The sequence below is a fragment of the Arachis stenosperma genome, chromosome 9, assembly GCF_014773155.1.
Source record: "Arachis stenosperma cultivar V10309 chromosome 9, arast.V10309.gnm1.PFL2, whole genome shotgun sequence".
Classification (NCBI taxonomy): domain Eukaryota; kingdom Viridiplantae; phylum Streptophyta; class Magnoliopsida; order Fabales; family Fabaceae; genus Arachis; species Arachis stenosperma.
In genome coordinates, this window is record NC_080385.1 from 30,999,308 (window position 1) to 31,018,272 (window position 18,965).

The 18,965-nt window shown below is 33.0% G+C and overlaps 1 protein-coding gene across 1 annotated transcript; it reads right to left on the bottom strand.

Annotated features, from left to right (window-relative positions):
- Positions 1–1,578: 1,578 nt before the first annotated feature.
- LOC130947607 (ABC transporter I family member 20) lies at positions 1,579–6,276 on the bottom strand. Its single transcript, XM_057876309.1, has 7 exons — positions 5,814–6,276; positions 5,588–5,721; positions 4,490–4,609; positions 2,649–2,744; positions 2,394–2,546; positions 2,235–2,312; positions 1,579–2,039 (listed from the first exon to the last, which is right to left on the bottom strand). Exons 1-7 carry the CDS (start codon positions 5,983–5,985, stop codon positions 1,800–1,802), a joined length of 993 nt encoding a protein of 330 aa, XP_057732292.1. The 5' UTR covers positions 5,986–6,276; the 3' UTR covers positions 1,579–1,799.
- Positions 6,277–18,965: the final 12,689 nt, after the last annotated feature.

Sequence of the window (18,965 nt, forward strand, 5' to 3'; positions counted from 1 at the left end):
CCCCCCGCCTGCACACTATCTGACTAGGGCGTCGGAGTGTCTTTGCAGGTGACGCCCCCTCTTCCCTTCACAACGGGAGATCGTCCACTTGGCAACTCTGAACCTGGTACAACCGCAATCGAGACATTCTCACCCTCTCCAATCACCAACCGACTTGTCCGGCAACCGACCACCGAACAAAAATATTAAAAAGAGAAACAATGAAATTGGAAGATAATAAAGTCATGGAGAGTTATATAAAAAAATAAAAAATTTAAAATTTACCTTTTTGATGAAGAGAAGATGACCCTTAGACAAGGAATAGAAAAAGAAGGTTGAAAATGTAGAAATAAAAAGAGAATTTAAGAGAATAAAGGAGTGACGGCACAAAAACTAAATTTGATTAGGTTAAATAATAGTCAAAATGGTAGAGAAATAAAAAAGTGAATTTGAAACTTTAGCTAATTGGGTTTAGTTTATTTGTAGTGGAGGTCATTTAAAATTTGAAGTGAAAACACATTATATATAACAAGATTTAAAAAAAAAAAACACAGTGGGGGCAAGTGCCCCCTCATTGTTGTTATTGGGTCCGTCCATGTCTATAAATGAATATAATTTCACAATGTTCTGAATTAACTCACGAGAAATTATGTAAAAAAAATGACTCATAATAATATGTTAAAAAAATTACTCGACTTTTTATGTATCGAATGTACTCTTGTAGTAGTAATATTGAGAAAAAAATTTAAAAATATTCTGAACTAATTATTTATCTTCTTGTTGCTGAACAAAATAATGAATTGCTTATGAGAAATCATAAAATATGTTCGCGTTACTCCGTTTGGCATTTCCTAAAACAAATGCGGTAAATTATAATCTTAGTAGTAAATGTCAAAATTTTAGTAAAAAAAATTATAAAAAAATTTTACAAAAAAATATTTCACCAAAAATGGAATAATCATAAAAGAAATAATGGGCAGAATAAGAAAACAAAAAAGTACGTATAGTTGTGCTTTCTTAGTGAAATATACATATATTATAATAAGTATATTAGTGTTATAAAATTAATTATAATAAGATATACATGTTAAAGAGTGTTAATAAAATTCTCTATTCTCTTTATTTTATTTTTATATTTACTTCTCATCTCTATCGATTTATTTTACAACAATAAGTTATTTATTTATTTAAAAAAATCTCGGTTTGCACACAATGTTTGAAAATAGCCAAAATACTATGGTGTTTCTCAAGGTGCCGAACGTCGGTGCCAAGTGTTATAAGGTGGCTATGGAGGCTTGTTTCAACTACACTGGAAGCCACTGGCGCTATATAATTTTCGTTTGCTTTGCAAGCTTGGTTCGCTGATTTGTCAAGTTGTTTCTGCTGTCCTTCATGTTGTTTTTCAGATCAGTGGCTTGTCTTCAGTTTGGAGTATGATTAGTATAACTGCTGTTGATTAGAGAGATTACCTCAGATTGGTGTCTATTCTCTTTTTGGGCCACTTACCTCCCATATTTTGAGTCAAGTATATTAGATTTATCTAAAAAAGATATCTAACCAACCAACCAACCAACCAACCAACTTATAAGAGAAAACAAAGGTCCCAAAACATAAATTTCCATTGAAAACATAAGCTCTTCAATGCAAAATCTGAGGAAAAGAAAACAACATGATATGGGAAATTTATTTCTTGTATAACCTGACAACCTGTGATCTCTATTACAAAGGATTATACATGACAGCATTGAAAAAAAAATTAAATAAATCTAAATAAAACCCATAGATATAGAGCAAAAAGCTAGTAGAATTTGTAGTGTTATCTACTGCCTCAATACTCTGTTTGAGCTGAGCATAAAGTTCTCCTCACCAGCAACGGTGGACGTCAATCGCCCTGCTGCCCAGCCATTGTTGATTACTCGAACAGCAGCACGAGCTGGATCCCCTGCTACGCGGCTTCCATCAACATGCTTTTCAAATTCAGGAAGACCAGCTGCCTTCCTCTCTTTCCTTTTCCTTCTATCTTCATCGCGTTCTTTCCTCAGCCAAGATTCAACTGTTCTCTGTATATTCAAAACCAACAATACAAATTTTGTTTTTATATAATTTTCAAAAATATAAGATTGCACTGCTTAGCCTGCATCCACACTGTTCATTCTGTAACCGTTATGTAGCATTTAAGGCCATCGCTGACAAGGTTGAGAGACACAAATAGTTTATAAGGAACTTCCAATGTCAAGATTAGGAACAGAACTAACCATTAATGACAGTTTGCTAGTTTCCTTGACTTTATCAATAGGCATGGCTAATTGCAGCTTTCCATGCGCTACATAAACCTGATAAAAGAACATAGAATACAATAAAGGATTATGATTAAAATTTGACATGGAACAATTCAGAATGGGATTTAGACATACTATATTAGTTGGCCAATCCTCAAGACCGTCAAATATATGTGTTGCATATATAATAGTAGCACCCCTCTCTTCACATTCCTTTCTTAGGAACTTCAAAAGGTCAGCTCTTGCTAGAACATCAAGGTCGACTGTTATCTCATCGAGTAGAAGAACCTACACAAGTAGGGAGCAACCTTATGAAAAAAGTGCAATGAAGCACAAATATAGAGAGCTATGAACATGTATGTGATTACTTTTGCATACTCCATAGCGTACCTTGAATGGTTTGAGGAGACCCATACAAATTTGAACTCTTCTTCTTTGACCATCAGATACTTTATGCAATCTCCAAGAGAGATCTATATCCAATACCTGCCAAGTTGGAAAGCAAGACAGAAACTAAGCCATGGCATCCCAGATAAAATTTACATATGCATGGTCGGTGAAGCCTTCTCAGAAACCAGCCACGCATAACCAGACGACATGAATATTAACAGAAACAAAACGATCTATAATCTTCGTTGCATTCAGAATTGATGAGCTCTGTCTTATGCTATCTTACAGGATGCAATTCATGGAGCTACCATTTTTAAATTAGAAACAAAAGAAAAAACAAATTCCAGATATTAGGGATCTACCAATAGATCAAACAATGTCATTGCACTCTAGTTTAAACTGCAGATAAACAAGGCAACAAAATTTAAGTACCTTTTAATGTTTTGGTTATAGTTTTTCTTGGACGTTCTCTCCAAAACAAAACAAAACACTTGTGCATTACTAGTCTATGGCCAAATCTAGTAAGGAATCATCTGGAAATGATGAGATGCATGGTAGCATAGGAAGGGAAAATTCTTAAGGGCAATGGAGGAACCCGTAACCCTCCCAAGTCCACTCAAAAACTCTGCCTCCCTCTCATTTTCTCACTTCTCACGAGATTTTGTTTTCCCAATAGAGAATATCTCACCAAATCCTCACATCCCCACACTACAAAGTCAGTAGTCACTTACAAACGTGTGTCCATTTTTTTCCTCAATCCTCATCTAACTGATGCAACCAAGGCCGAATTCACGATTCACCCAGTCCCTAGCAAGATGCTGCCTCAACTTTTTCTATAACTCATTCATTCTAATTACATCTTGTCTAGTATGTCCACTCATCAACTATAACATCCTGCAAAATTTAGATTTTGCTTATCCTCTTACCGTTTTTATCATCAAACATAGTCTCAGAGAATATTTGATATCTTGTAATGGTGGGTAAAATTTTCCTAAAGCTTGAGCAGTACTTGTCTATCACCAAAGAACATCCAAGCTCTCCCCTTTCATTTACTCAGATAAAGTCATATGGTTTATATCGGTTTCTATTGTTCCTTCATGAGAGGTGAACTCCAAGCTCCACCTCTAGTCATTATCAAGCGTTTTGCAGAACTTACATTCATGTACTCTGTATTTCTTCTGTTTAAACATAATCCTTGAGCTCTAAAGCATGTCTTTTATCGCCTACTTTATTATTTATTTTATCTCTCAGCATACCAACTAGAACAGCGTCATATGAAAACAGCATGCAGTGAGATACGCATTCTTATATATATGCAATAAGTACATCCCATCCAAGGTCAACATAAAAGACATATAATCTTGAAATCTACTTGGGTTGTTGTACAATTATCAGGAAATAATTACAGCTAGTCTGTTCACACTTGTCATTACTCCATTATACATATCTTTAAATTTAAACATTGCAAACTCCTTCCCCAAAACCTACAAAAATACCTCACTTGCAACCCATATATAGCAGCGAACACAAAGAAAGATCTATAACCAAACAACGATTGACACTATCCCTTATAAAGCCATATGCCCGTATCCATGCACATTAACTAGATAATTTAGAAAATGCTAAAGGAATAAATAATTTATGGTACTGTTCTGTTTCACTTTAAACTTGGTGTAGTATAACTCATTCTGTATGTTAAAGACACAAGTACCTTATTATCAATAAACTCATCTACCTTCTACCATCAACAAAAATATTCATGAAAAGCATGTTCAGACATAAACTAAGAGCATGTGAAAGTGTTAGGTTAGGCTTAAGTGACATAAACAGATTCATCCAACCTTGATTAGCTCTGCTCTTCTTTCAGGATCAATCCCAGCCACACCAAATATCATCTTTTCAGCAGAAACATCCATTTGTATTGCAACCTCATAGCCCGCGAAAGCAACATCTCGCCTCCACTGCACCCATACCCCCAATGAACAAGAAGTATTAGAATAATTACTAAAATCTAACATGATACAAGATTAAAAAAAATATAAAAGAGAATTAATAACTGCAATACAAAATTCCTGATCGTGTAAGCAGCATCTTCATCACTTCTTGACTATTGTTGCGATGCATGTTGGTGAAAACAATGAGAGAACCCAAAATATGTAATTGTTTTATGAACAAGAAACATCATTTAAGTATGAAGTATGAAGCAAGTTTGTGGTTCTCATAGGATAAGCAATAAAAAAGGCAGTTCAATGCACAAGCATCCTGCGTTAGCGCAGAGTCCGAAAACAGGCCGCACCAAGAAGGTGTGATGTATGCAACTTAACCTGACAATTACATAGTAACTGTTTTCACAGTTTGACAGTTTGAACCCATGATTTTAAGGTGACATGGAGACTCTAATGCTCCCCTTCTCGTAGGATAAGCAATACACCATAGAAAAGAATAGGGTAAAGTATATTTTTTGTCCCTAAAATTTGGTAAAAATTTCAAAAATATCCCTAAGTTTTATTTTGTTTCAATTTTGTCTTAAAAGTTTTCGATTTGCATCAAATATATCTCTAACAGCTAAATTTTCAAAAAATTTAAGATCAATCTAACATCAATGCATAACAATTATATTCAATTTGATTGTGTTGAAAGTTGTTCTTATGAAATTGTTGTTGAAGTGGTCCTAAATTTTTTTGAAACATTAGCTGCCAGGGGAATATTTAATGCAAAATGAAAACTTTGTAAAACAAAATTGAAACAAAATAAAATTTAAAGATATTTTTAAAATTCATGCCAAACTTTAGAGACAAAAACTATACTTTACCCAAAAGAATATAACCCAAACTATATGAATTGGATGCAAATAACTTTGACGATGCTTATTCTAAAGCTAATCTTGTTAGTTGAAAAAAAAAAAAAAAAAGAAATAAATGGAAAAAGAGGAGACGAACCTCGCCACCAAGATAACAGAGATCACCGGAGGACGTCAAATTGGTGTCATGAAAAGCCGATCTTCCAAGCACACGAACCATCCCCGGTTCGACCATGTGCTTCCCTCCCAATATCTTGAGAATCGTCGTCTTCCCTATCAATCAAAACGTAAAACGCCTCTTCAGACTCAAAATAAGACATAAAGAAAGAAACGGAGAGAGTGTGGGCGTGGGGAAGAGAGTTAACCAGCGCCATTGGATCCAACAAGGAGGCATCGATCGCCGGAAGAGAGTGAGAGAGAGAAGTCCTGAATGAGAGGAGCGGAGCCCGGCGGAGGGTGACCGTCGATGCCGGGGTACGTGAATTTCAGATCTTTAATCTCAATCGTCGGTTCTGAATTCCCGCAAACAACGCCCATCTTCACCGTTCAGCAACACAAACAAATAGCTTCGAAGTTCACAACTAATTTTATAGCTAACTCGGCATGTGTGTGTGCTACTGAAATTTGTAACAGACACGCTGTGAGATTCAGCAAATGTCGGTGAGAAAGCATTTCGAAGGAAGGGGGGAAGCGTGGCTATGTCTGGGACACTCGAATTCAAACTTTCCACCACCTACCATGAAGGATGGTAGTTGCCTAGTTAGGAATAAAGCCAGAGCAAGTGAACGGCATACGTTGATTTTTTGGACATGAACAGAAAATGTTTTTGTCAGAACACATTGATCGAGGCTTTTTAACTTGTGTTTTTGCTCCATGTGGGTTTTGGAGTTTTAGACTTTTAGTAGTTTTTGGGTTACTACAGCAAGAGCCCAATTGCGACAGGCAGTGTTGGACGGGGATCTGCGTCTAATAAGAAGATGCAAGGACCAAAATGAACTAACGATCTTTGATCTCTCTTCGTTTTGGTCATGGATCTTTGATCTCATTGAAACCTCCTAACGAGTTTCCTAAACCCTTAAAACAAATGAAACCAAACCAAACCAAACCCAAACCCCCCTCTCGCTCTCTCTCTTCCAAAAAAAGAAAACCGCTATCTATTATTTTCGTTAGACATTTTGTTAAATTTTCCGACGATAAGAAGCGGAAACAATCTTACATTACGTTTCTACATGTCAATGAGCAAATTTTGAGACAGACACTTCCTACATAGTAAGCAAACTCTAGAGTTAGAGTTTTGTTGATACCAAAAGGCTGTGTTCTGTAACACCCTATCATACAAAGTCTTATACTTAAATTATAAAATAGAGATGACAAGGTATTACGATCTCTAAAAATAAAATTTAGTAATTATAGTAGTATGAGAAATGTTTATAACGAGGAGTCTTTAAAAAAAATGGGTAAAACAAAATCGTAACTCAAAAAGCGCAACACTCCGATCGGTAATATAACATAACGGATAATGGATAAGCTAACGCAAGAATATATACAAAGAGTGCCAAAGGTACGAATATCAAAACTCAAGACCCGGTTTGCGAAGATAACCGATCCAAGCATAAAAGTATGTACATATATATATAAAGTAAGAAACCCAAAAAAAACCCTAAGGATAAACTATCAAAACTTATTCTCTAAAACAACCTCTAAAAAGAGTCAAAACAGTATGTAATTATTTAGTAGAGATGACAAGTATCTAAGTAAAAACATAAAACCAAAATAAAGTCTCGAGAACCAAAGATTTTCGCTAATCCAAAAGTCTCCAGCATGCCTCAGCGAGGAGGCTCACGCCCTACATCTGAAAACCACAAAATCCGCATGGGTGAGAACCGGAGGTTTTCAGTATGGTAACAGTACCCACATATCTAACATGTAATGTCCTGGGAAAGCCGAAGGCAATCCTAGAACTTCCAACAAATAAATCAAAGCTTATAAATAGACTAAACCATAAATGGCAACTGACTAAAGATCTTTAGTCAAACTAACATTCTCCTTTCCAATTTCTGCAGACCTCCCAACCACCAGCAGTAATATAACATGGTAAACACAATTATATTAGACAAGGAGGCTAGGTATACAAATAGGAAACAGATACAACATTTAGACAAATAGCAAGTAATATGCAGTCAATTAGGCAATTTCAAACAATTTACATAATATGTATATGATGTATGCCTGTCCTAATGGCTGATGAGTCTCATCTGTCGATTATAACGCCAATCCGACAAGTCCTGGTAGGTAACCATTGGACTGTCCCTCTGTCGTGCATCCCCAACTCAAGTTATTCACAACATAAGTCATAATTCATATCCAACACCCTCAATGGTGTATATTCACGGGGCGAGCTCATCCGAAACTTTCACAGTGTCCTACCACACTTACGACATAGGGTCAGCAGAGTATCGAGTCTCTACCTGGAGCACATGGTAGCTAGTCACTGCTTTCTCCCAGGAAAACTCGTATCTCAAATAGTGGAAGTGCAACATTCACATTTCATTCATTACGCATATATGCAATTATACTCAACCATAATTCAATAATAGCTCAGCCATAATTCGGCAATATATCAGCCATCAGGCTTGTAATATAATCCATAATCAGCCATTTCATTAACAATTACAGCCCTTCGACTCATGGCATATAAAGCACTTCCACCACCATCTTCCGTATCTCAAACAATCATCGTTGATTATCATTGATCATTAATTCTCCCCTTTCATCATCCACAAGTTACCACATTTGCTAGCGCTTCCCATTGCTAGGCATATCATAAAGTTTTAAGACATAATGGGTGAGATTAGAGGCTTAAAAGTCTGAAATTTGACTTTGAAAACTCAAAAATCAACTTTGGGGTGAAAATAGGGTCACGCGTGCGCGTCGCCCACGTGCACACGTGGATAGCCAAAAGTCATAGTGACGCGTATGCGTCGCCTACGCGCACGCGTGGATGGGAGAAAAGCCAAGTGACGCCTGCGCGTCAGTCACGCGTACGCGTGGGTGCGTTTTATGCCCCCACGCACAAAACCAACACAATTCCCGCACAACTCTCGAAAAATTTGGCTGGGCAAATGAATTAGCTCATCGACGCATACGCGTCGGCCAGGTGCATGCGTGGGTAGTAAACATTTGAAAACGACACGTGCGCGTCGACCACGCATACGCGTGAGAGTGTGTTCTGCCAAAAATTTTACTAAGTTAAAAAGCTGCAGAATTCACAGTTTCAAACCCCAATCTTTCGACGGGCATAACTTCTCCGTTTCAAATCATTTTTCACCCGTTCTTCAAATGGCATAAACATCCCGGATCTAATTTTATTTCTAAACAAGTTTGACATAAATCGAGGATCCGAGACCAAGTTATGCTCCGTCAAAATATGCCCAAAAACCACATTTTCATACAAAACCATAAAGTGCTATTTTCAAAACAAACCAATTCCAACCCTTTTCAAAATCAACCAAAACATGCCAAAAATCAACATCAAGCTTCCTCAACTTATACATTAACCTTTCTATCAAAACACAAGCCACCAATCCACCACTTTAACTAATCTCAATCAATTAACTCAATTTCAAACACAAAATCACATTATTATATATATATATATATATATATATATATATATATATATATATATATATATATATATATATATATATATATATATCCTCATTCCAATCTCCAACGATACCATCACCAATCAACCATCAATATATACAATTAATATCATCCTCACCATTTACATGATTTTACTAACAATTCCACCTCAACCAATCATTAGGCATATATATCCAAACATGCATATCTCTCATGCATAATACCATCAAACATCAATAATCATTAATCACATACATAATCACACAATTTACCTCTATCATTCAACAACATCAACCATTCAAATCCTACCTTAGGACTTCTAGTCTAAGTTTTCACACCACATTATATTTTAGATACAGAAAATCGAGACCATACCTTAGCCGCTTTTCCGCTTAACCCGGAACACCTCCAAATCACTTTTTCACAAGCTCTCAAAGCTTCAACACCTCCAAGACCAGATTTTTAGCATACCAAAATCCTTTTCCAAACTTTTCAAAACCTCAATCAAGCTCCAAGACACATATATACACTTCCTAAACCACAATATCACATTCAAACACAACAACTCAATACCCAAACATCACAACCCACAAATTCTACTAGGGTTGAGGATCTTACCACACCCAAGGATCAAGGAGACAAGATTAAGCCTCTTCTTCAAGCTAGTTGGATCCTATAACATCAAAGAGTCCAAAATCTTAACATTTTTTCTCAAAAAATTCGAAATAAAGTCTGAATCTTCAGAGGAAAAAACGTGGCTTACCTCAAGAACAAAGTAGTGAATTTTGTAGAGTTCGTCACGGTGAATGCGTAGCTGCAAACGGTGTGACAATCGGAACTCCAGATCAAAAGTTATGGTGGTTTGAAGATCAAGTGAGTGTTGGAACTTTGGAAGAATGCTCTTCCCCCATTTCCTCACAAGTTCAGCGTGTTTTGGGTTTAAGGGAGGAAAGAAAGTGCTGTTTTTCGGGTTTTAGGTTTAGTTTAGTTGAGTCAAGAGCCCAATATGGGTGCGGTTGGTTCGGTTTAGTCCGTTCAATCCAATTTTGAGTCGATTTCTATAAAATTTGTATCGAAATTCTCGTTTCAATATCTTCTATCATATTAAACTATAAAAAAATCACATTTTTAACTTTCTAAAATAAATTCTAATTTATAAATTAATTAGTCATTAATTAATCGGGTTTTACATGTTTCATTCTTTATGGACAAAAATTTTTTATTTATCTCTCTTATTCACAACAACAATTATAAAAGAATCCTAATGACACCCCCATTTAGCACTAGAAATTTACCAAAAACCCTCTTCTCTAACTCCATTGCATGCATTTCTATGAAATGAGTTGTTTTCTGGCCAGGGTAATAATAATTTTTTGTTTTAGGACTTAAAAATGAAGTAAAGAAATTAAACAATGAAAATCATTTAAAAGTATTGATTGCACTTAAAAATAATTTTATTTTGCGTTGTTAGAGTTTAGTTTAGAAATCGTGTTTATGTTTTATCATGGAGCATAATTTAAAATGACTAGAATTATATTATTTTATTATATATGTATCATTTTTTTAAAATTTATGTACTAGTTATTCTATAAATATTTTATGATGAGTAAATATTTTTAAAAGTAAAATTATAAAAAAAATAATTTTTTAGAATAAAATTAATGTGATTAAGTATAATTTATTTAGATGTGATTAAAAAATAATTGAATAATTATATACCGTAAAAAGTTGATATTATTGAAGGATAAAATTAAAATTTATTTTTATGTATCATTTTTATTCCCAACACGTTCGTCTTATTTAAGTCCCCAACGTTTCAAAATTGTCTCAATTTTGTCCCGCCATTAATTTCGTTAACAGATTACATTCTTAACGGTAAGACAATATTGAATTAATTTTAAAATATTAAAAACTTAAATAGGACGATTCAAACGTTAAGATAACTTTAAAACTTATCCCAAATGTACGTTAGGAACAAAAATATCCTTTACTCCTAGATAAAATGATGGTTCCACACATTTTCAGAGATGCAAACATTTTGGCTAAGCATGGACAACAAATGAAAAAGGAAATTAGGCAATTTGAAAAAAATTCTAGTCATAATGATACATATGCTTGTGGCGATGAGAGAGGGATGAAGTTCTCGAAAAAAATCGTCTTAATGTTTTTGTTTTGAGCCATAGCCTGTAAGCCTCTTAAGTATCAAAAAAAATATTTAGGATTTAATACTTAAAGTGTAAAATATTAATTAAATTTTAATAAAAAATACTTCAATTTTTTTTTGTTTTTACCCCTTTGCTTTGTTCTTTTTGTTCAATTTAGCAGCTAATCCCTTCATCCACCTTCGTGAGGAGCTTCTTTTTCTTTTAAAAAATAAAAGGATGGTAATAAAAATTGTCTGGATTTTTTGTTTGTGTATCTTCTTTGTTCCCTTTGTTGTGTTTGCCTGTTTGAGATCTAATCCATTGCTCCAACTTTGTGTTGAACTTCTTTTTCTTTCAAAAAATAAAAAGATGGCAAATAAAAGCCGTTTTGTTTATATCTGATCTCTGATCTTTATTCTCCATTGTGTTTGGGATCTAATCCTTGCGTCACATTTGTGTCGAGCTTCTTTTTCTTTCAAAATAATAAAAAGAGGGTAATAAAAGTGAAGTTCTTTTAGTAGCTAAAACAGTAACTCTGACTGAGGCATGTGATGTAGTGATAAAGATGTTTACTTCAAGGTGCCATCTACTGTGAAGATGCATCTTTACAGATTTTTGTCTTTTATGGCAAAAAAGCGTGTCACTAAAAAGTGTTGCTTAAAAGAAAAGTGTTACTTTTAAATCGTTACTTTGGCTCTGATACCAATTTTTCAAATTCGATTTTTCAATTAATTTTTCTTTTGAAATTTCTACCATTTCTTCATAGTTTGCTTCTAAAAGATTTTTGATTTGGACAAAATTATCTTGAGGTACAGTATTTAATGGGTTTTGGTAAAACTTTTCTGCTGTTTCAAAATATGAAGTATAAATTGCTTCCAAAATTTCTCTTACAACTTCAATTTTTCCGTTTATTATTAAACCTTGATATGTACTTATGATTCTAATATCTTATTTATAATTTCTTAATTCTATTCTATTTTCTAACATTAGTCAAGATTTTTATTTTGCTCGTATAAATTTTTGAAATATCTTTCTTTGGTTGGGTTTATTTTATTAAAATTTTCTATTTCTTCTAGTAACTTTTCTATTTCTTTTGTTATACTTTCTATACAGTTTTTACAGAACCGCTCTACTTCTTCTCTATTTCTTGTGTACATGTTACTGTTTTGTAATCTTATTTCATAATATCTTCTTTGATTATTCTGAAGTTCTAAATCATTTTTTAAATCTTGTAATGTTTGATTTGCTATACCGGGCATTTTTATATACCAGAGTTTTCAGAGATTTCTTCTTGCGGAATTTCTTCGTAATTTTTATATAACTTGTTGTTGTGTTCATATAGTTTTTCGGAATAATATCTATTATAATGATGATATATTTCATAAATTATTGTAATTATGATGAAATTTTTTACCATGGATATTTTCATTGTGTAAAAAATCTTTTATATTAGAATTTCTGCATCTTCTGCCACAGCTTCATTGTTATTTTCTAAAGATTCTATTGTTTTTTCTAATTCCTCGACTTCTTTTTTCAGATTATTATAAGATAATACTAAAGCTTCGAAAGCTCTTTGATTTATTTCAGAAAACTTTAAGTATTTCAAGTGACTTTCTCTTTCAAAGAGTTCTTGTTTCTTATCTTGATAAGACACATATATTTCTTCTTTATTTATCGTCATAATTTATTATTTAAAGTTTCATTCAACTTTTCAATTCTTTTTGTTAATTCTTTTATTTCAGAATCTTTTTCTTCAACTTTTAAATGAGACAAGCTTAAAGGACTATTAATTTTAGATTCTCTTATTCTAAAGCTGGATGATGAAAATGATTTTCTTGATGGTTGTTTTAATAATAAAACTGGGTTTTCAATAGCTTTATTTCTTGGAATTTCTGTTTTTACAAACTTTTGAAAAAGGTCATCAACATAAATTCTTTCTTTATCTTTAAAGTCTATACTATGATGACTATTTGTCAGCGCATAATTAATTGCATATGTAATAGAAAATGGTTCATCATTTTGTTCCATTAAATCTATTTTATGGAATTTATAAGCCAAACTTAAGGATCTTCCGAGATTTTCGGTTGATAGAGGGATAGCGTACCCAATATGAGCATTAAATTTGACATTTACATTTGCTAGGTTACCATGGACTATTCCAATTATTTGATCTCTAGGATTTGTTATTCTTTTATCACAGATTGCTAAACTTATTGGAGAATTAATTCCTTTCATGTATGTGGATTTAACTAAAACTTGAATGGTACTAATATGAATCCATCCAATTTTAGATCTTTTTTGTTGATCTTTAATTTTTCCAATTTGTTTATTTACATCTTCTTCATTTATCAGGGCTATTTCAAGTTCTCCATTTGCGGATTGTATTTTTATTGGAGTTTCAATCTGAATTTTTCCATAATATATTATATTTTTTCTATTAAAGATTTCTTTTAGAGGATTTTGTTTATTAAAATTATCGTTAGGTTTAAGATCTAATTCCGTTTTTAAAATAGCTTGTTTTTCATTATCAAGTAAAGCAGTTAGCTTATAGTAATCAGATTCTTCAGTTATTTCTATATCTTCTAAATAATTCATAACTTAAAGAGATTGAGATGAAGATGTACCTTTCTGGAGAATAAACTTCTTTATTTATTGCTATTTTACAATATGTGTTTTGTTCTCCAGAGGGGAGATTTACAATTTAACTCCAGAGGGGAGTTTAAATTAATTTTTCTAATGACTTTGGTGGTCAGACTTCAGAATCGCCTTGGCTTCTTCCTCTTTGCCCTCCTGGCTTGTGAGTACTTCTAGCCTCCTGCTTTCTGATTTCTGATTTCTAATGCCTATAACAAATGACTTAGCACTCTTTTTATAATGGTTGGGTCTGATGGACAAATCCCATCCTTACCCTTCTTATGACGTCATTGCTTACGTCATTGAGCAATAATTCGCACCAACTACATTATTGGTGCCTTATGACGTAAGTGCTTACATCAATTAGGCAATAATGGTGAAGGATGACTCAGACGCACTATCTCCTTCTTTTTCCATGTGGGTGGTCCCTACTTCGTTGTTACTTTCTTCGTCCATTTCTGGTGCGCACAGCTGGCACCTATGGTCTTCTTTGTCTTTTAGTAGAGTGCAAAGCCTTCTTTTTATCCCTTCTGGGAGCTTCTCTAATAATCCGGAGAAATTGTAGAATGCTGATTCGAAATCCACTAACATTCTCATTTCCCTTGGTTCAATTTCATTCTTTTTGCTGGAGACAAGCAAAGTGTTCCTGCTTTTGTAATTAATCCTTGTTCTGGACTCTTTTGTTATCTTTTGAGACCTTTCAAAGACTCTTGCTAATGAACTAGCAAGTCTTCCTTCATCATTGTAAACCATTAGATCTTGGATTTGATCTATTGGCTGGAAGTCTCCTGGGAAGACCGACATGAACACTACTTGGAAGGCTGGAACTAGGCATTCTCCTTCTTCATTAAGGATTGGTTGACTGCTTGTGAATTTTAGGGATATATCCCTTGGATTTTTGTTATCAACCATACTTTTGAATCTTTTTACTGCATCAATGAATCCTGTGGGGAACTCATTAATGATTTTTAAATTATCAAAGATTAAGATTGAATCAATTAATCCGTATTGGAAAAACTGATATGTATCAGAGGGAGAGGCCTCTGGGAAAATTACCAGCTTTGTTAGCTGTTCTTTATTTACGGGATAATATCCCAAGACTGCTCTTTTATCTACAGTCCAATTTGTGATTTGGTTAAGAGTTTCTCCGAGATTGAATCTACAGACTCTTTTCTTTTCATTTATTTCTGCCCTTGTAGGGATATTTTTCATTAGTCCAGTTCTTTGGACTTGGGTTGTTCTTTGGATTTGGACTGGAGCTTTTTCTGCTCTCTTTAAAATTTGCTCTGGATTGAGCACTTCATATTCTCTGAGGGATTCTTTTGCTTCTTCTATTGTTAAGAATCCTCCTTTGTGAATAGTTTTGGGCCGGTGAGTAAATGGGGCTGCTTTAGCCCAATCATCATAGACTCCTTTCATTGGGCCATTATAAATGACATAATATTTTTTGTCCTGAGTGGATTTTTTAATTATTTCTGCCAAAGTTTTATTTTCAGAAATTTTTTCAATTTTTGGTTGGTCCACCACGCTTAGCTGGCTGAACTCTGATGGTGTTGCCAACTTTGTTATTGAAACAGGTAATGTTGTCTGCTGGGTTGCTTTCATGGCTTCCATGGCCTTCTTGATGGATTGAATTTGAGCTCTCAACTGCTGACAGTGATTACATTTTTCAAGCTCTTGTTCAAGCTTCTGGATTTCTTGATTCATTGTGTTAACAATGAACTCCATTCTCTTGTCAATGTATCTGCAATAATATTTTTATTTCCTTTAATGTACTCGATTTTTATTGGATATTGTAAAAGAAACATTTGCCATCTTACCAGACGACCCTGATTATAATCAGATTGTAAATTATATCTAATAAAACCTGTTAAATAACTTGAGTCTGTCCGTAATGTAAATTCCTTTGGAAGTAGATCAATCCTCCATTTCTTAATAGTTTTTATTGCCGCTAGAGTTTCCCTTTCATGGGTAGTATATCTCTGTTCTGTTGGTGTAAAAGTTCCAGAAATATATCTGCATAGTAATTCCTTTGAGGAATGTTTAGAATCTAGTGATTCTTTCTCTTTGTTCAAGCTTTTTTCAGCTTTTTTAGCCTTTAGACAGCCTGACCAGGTTCTGTCTGAAGCGTCTGTTTCTACTATTAAATAGTCATCTTCTTTTGGAATATAAAGTTCTGGAAGATTTTTACAAAGTTCTTTAATTTTTTGAACTTGCAGGCTATCCTTTTCTTCCCATTTCCAAATCTTTTTTATACTTATTTTTGAAAATAAGTTTTTAGTATAATCTGTTATATTTTTTAAAAATCCTTGATCAGAAATATAATTTATGCATCCTAAAAACCTTTGTAATTGTTTTCGATCTTCTATTTTATCAGGAAATAAATTTACCTTTTCTAATACATTTGGTTGAAGTTTTAACTTCCCTTCAGTAGATAGAATTAATCCAAGAAATTCTATTTCTTGTTTTGCTATCTTAGCCTTCTTTTTACTAAGGACTAGCCCTTTTTCCTTACATCTTTCTAAAACAATTAGTAGCTTTTGAAGATGATCTTCTTTATCTTGTTTTGTAAAAATTAATACATCATCAATGTAAACTAAAACAAAATCATTTAAATCTTTTAAATTTTCTTCCATGAATCTTTGATAAATACCTGGAGCTTGTTTTAGCCCAAATGGTAAGACATTCCATTCGTAAAGTAATACTCCTGTTGATTCTTTTGTTGGACAAGTAAAAGCAGTTAATTTCTTTGTTTCTTCGTCCAAACGAAGTTGCCAATATCCTGATTTCGCATCTAAGGATGAAAACCAAGTTGCTCCCTTGATTTTTTCTAAAATAGAATCTTTTCTTGGGAGTTTATGGGCATCCCCAATAGTTGCCTCATTCATTTTCTTATAGTTTATTACCATTCTTCTCTTTCCCCTTTTAATTTCATTATTGTTTTCAACATAAAATGCTGGGGCTGCATGAGGACTTTTACTTAATCTTATAATTCCTTTATCTAAAAGATCCTTGCATTCAGATGAAAATTCTTCCTTATCTCGAGCTGAATAGGGAATTCTATTTGGAACATTTATTTCCCTTGTAGGATCTTTTAGTTTAATGCTTATTAATTCTCTGTTTGTATTTTTAATATCTAAAGGATTTTCGGCACAAACTTCATTTAAAAGTTCTTCTATTTTGATTTCAAGATCATCTTTTGGACTTTTTATCTGGAAATATAGGTTCAAATAACATTCTTCTAGAATTGAAAATATCTTGAATTTTAAGATTTCGTTTATAGTAGTAGTTGGGATTTTTATTAATTTTGCCTTTTGATTTAGAGAAGAATCATATGGGGCTTTAAGAACTATATATGTTAATTCTTGAATAAAAGGATGATATAATTTTAAGAAATTATTTCCTATAATCAAATCCATTCCGGAATTTAGCTTAAATATAGATGGAATAATAAATCTATAATTTTGAATAAAAATTTCAACCATTTCTGCTTTTTGATCGATTTTGTGTATTGATTTATCAGCTATTTTAATTCTCATTGGATTTTCCAATTTATTCCAGTTTAGTTTTATATTGGCGAAACATTGTGTTGCCCCTGTATCTATAAAGGCATTAATGAATTTTCCTATTATTTTTACAGTAATAAATGTAGCACTATTACTCAGATTCTGAGTCTGTTTCTGAGACATACTCAAAAATGTATTCTAACCCATCATCAGATTCTTCTAAAGGTTCCATAAAACAGGATTTTGCAATTTCTATTTGTTTAGTAAGATCTTTTTTATCTTTCTTTTTCGGACAGTTGTTTGCATAGTGCCCTTCTTCTTGGCAGATCCAACATTTACAATTTTCTTTTTTATTTGGGCAATAGTTTTTCTTATTTTTGTTAATACTTCCTTCCCTAAAATATCTCTTTTTTCTCCAATTTGGATAATATTTTCTTTTTCTAAAATGATATTTTCTTTTTCCTTGAAAGTTTTTTCGAGGACTATATTTTCTTAATCTTTTATTATAACCATATTTTTGAGGAATTTCCTCATTATCCTGACAACAAATTCTGATTATGTTATTGAATCTTTTTTGAGTAGCTTCTTGCATGCAGCGTTCTTTTATTTCTTCTCTTATAGCGGAGGTTGCTCCTCCAAAATTATTTTCAAGTGTCCCTTTATTTATTTCTCTTATGAATCTTCCCATAATAAATTCATTAGCGGGATATGGTAATTTTGTTATATACATATCAAGATAATGATTTTTATCTTCTTCCTTTAATTTATAATAATGAATTCTATATTCACAAATATAAGATTCTATACTACATAGATCATATATTTGAATATTTGCCAGATGATTCTTTGCATCTTGATATTCTTTGTTAGAAATTTCTTGTCCATGAATTATAATGTTTTTTTCAAAAAATTCTTTGTATAGGACTGCCCCTATATATACGATTCTATCGTATGTTGTTGTTTTTGTTTTTAATTCTTCTAAAACTTTGCTACCTATTGACAGCATATAATCTCTTACGGTTCCTGTAGTGTGGAAACCCATGAAATTCCAAATATCTTCTCCCGTTAATTCATTAAATTTTGTATTAGTATAAGCTTCTAGTAAGAAAGAATTTAACCAATTTTCGAAAATTTCTTTTTCGTTCTTTTTACAATCTAAATTGAGCATTCTATCCTCTTCTAGTTCTTGTTTTTTGGGAACATATTTTGGTGGTATTTTTGTGTATTTTGAGTCTTTGGTTATAAACCCTTTTTTAAAAGCGTAGTTTTCAAAACCTGTTTCCCATTTGTATTGATTATTTTTAGATGTTTCTGCTTCATCTTTTACTTGGACTGGAATTACTGGTTCCTCATCGCTTGAGTAGTCTAAAATAATTTTTTCATTTTCAAAATTTTCTGGTTCCTCTTCTATTTGAAGACCATGTTCTATAATATTATCTTCTTGAGCCATTTTTAATTGTTTAAAAAGCATTGTAACTTCTTCTAATTTTTCATCAATATTCATAGTCTTATGGGTGGTCTAACTTTTAGATTTTTTATATCAGTTATATTTTGAGGTTTTTCTTCTTCTTTAAAGTTTTCTTTT

Coding starts and splice junctions, on each gene's coding strand:
- LOC130947607 (XM_057876309.1), bottom strand. CDS start 5,985: ATGGGCGTTGTTTGCGGGAATTCAGAACCGACGATTGAGATTAAAGAT. Junction 5,722..5,813: donor TGTTGGATCCAATGGCGCTG/GTTAACTCTCTT, acceptor TTTGATTGATAG/GGAAGACGACGATTCTCAAG. Junction 2,745..4,489: donor GAAGAGCAGAGCTAATCAAG/GTTGGATGAATC, acceptor CCAACTTGGCAG/GTATTGGATATAGATCTCTC.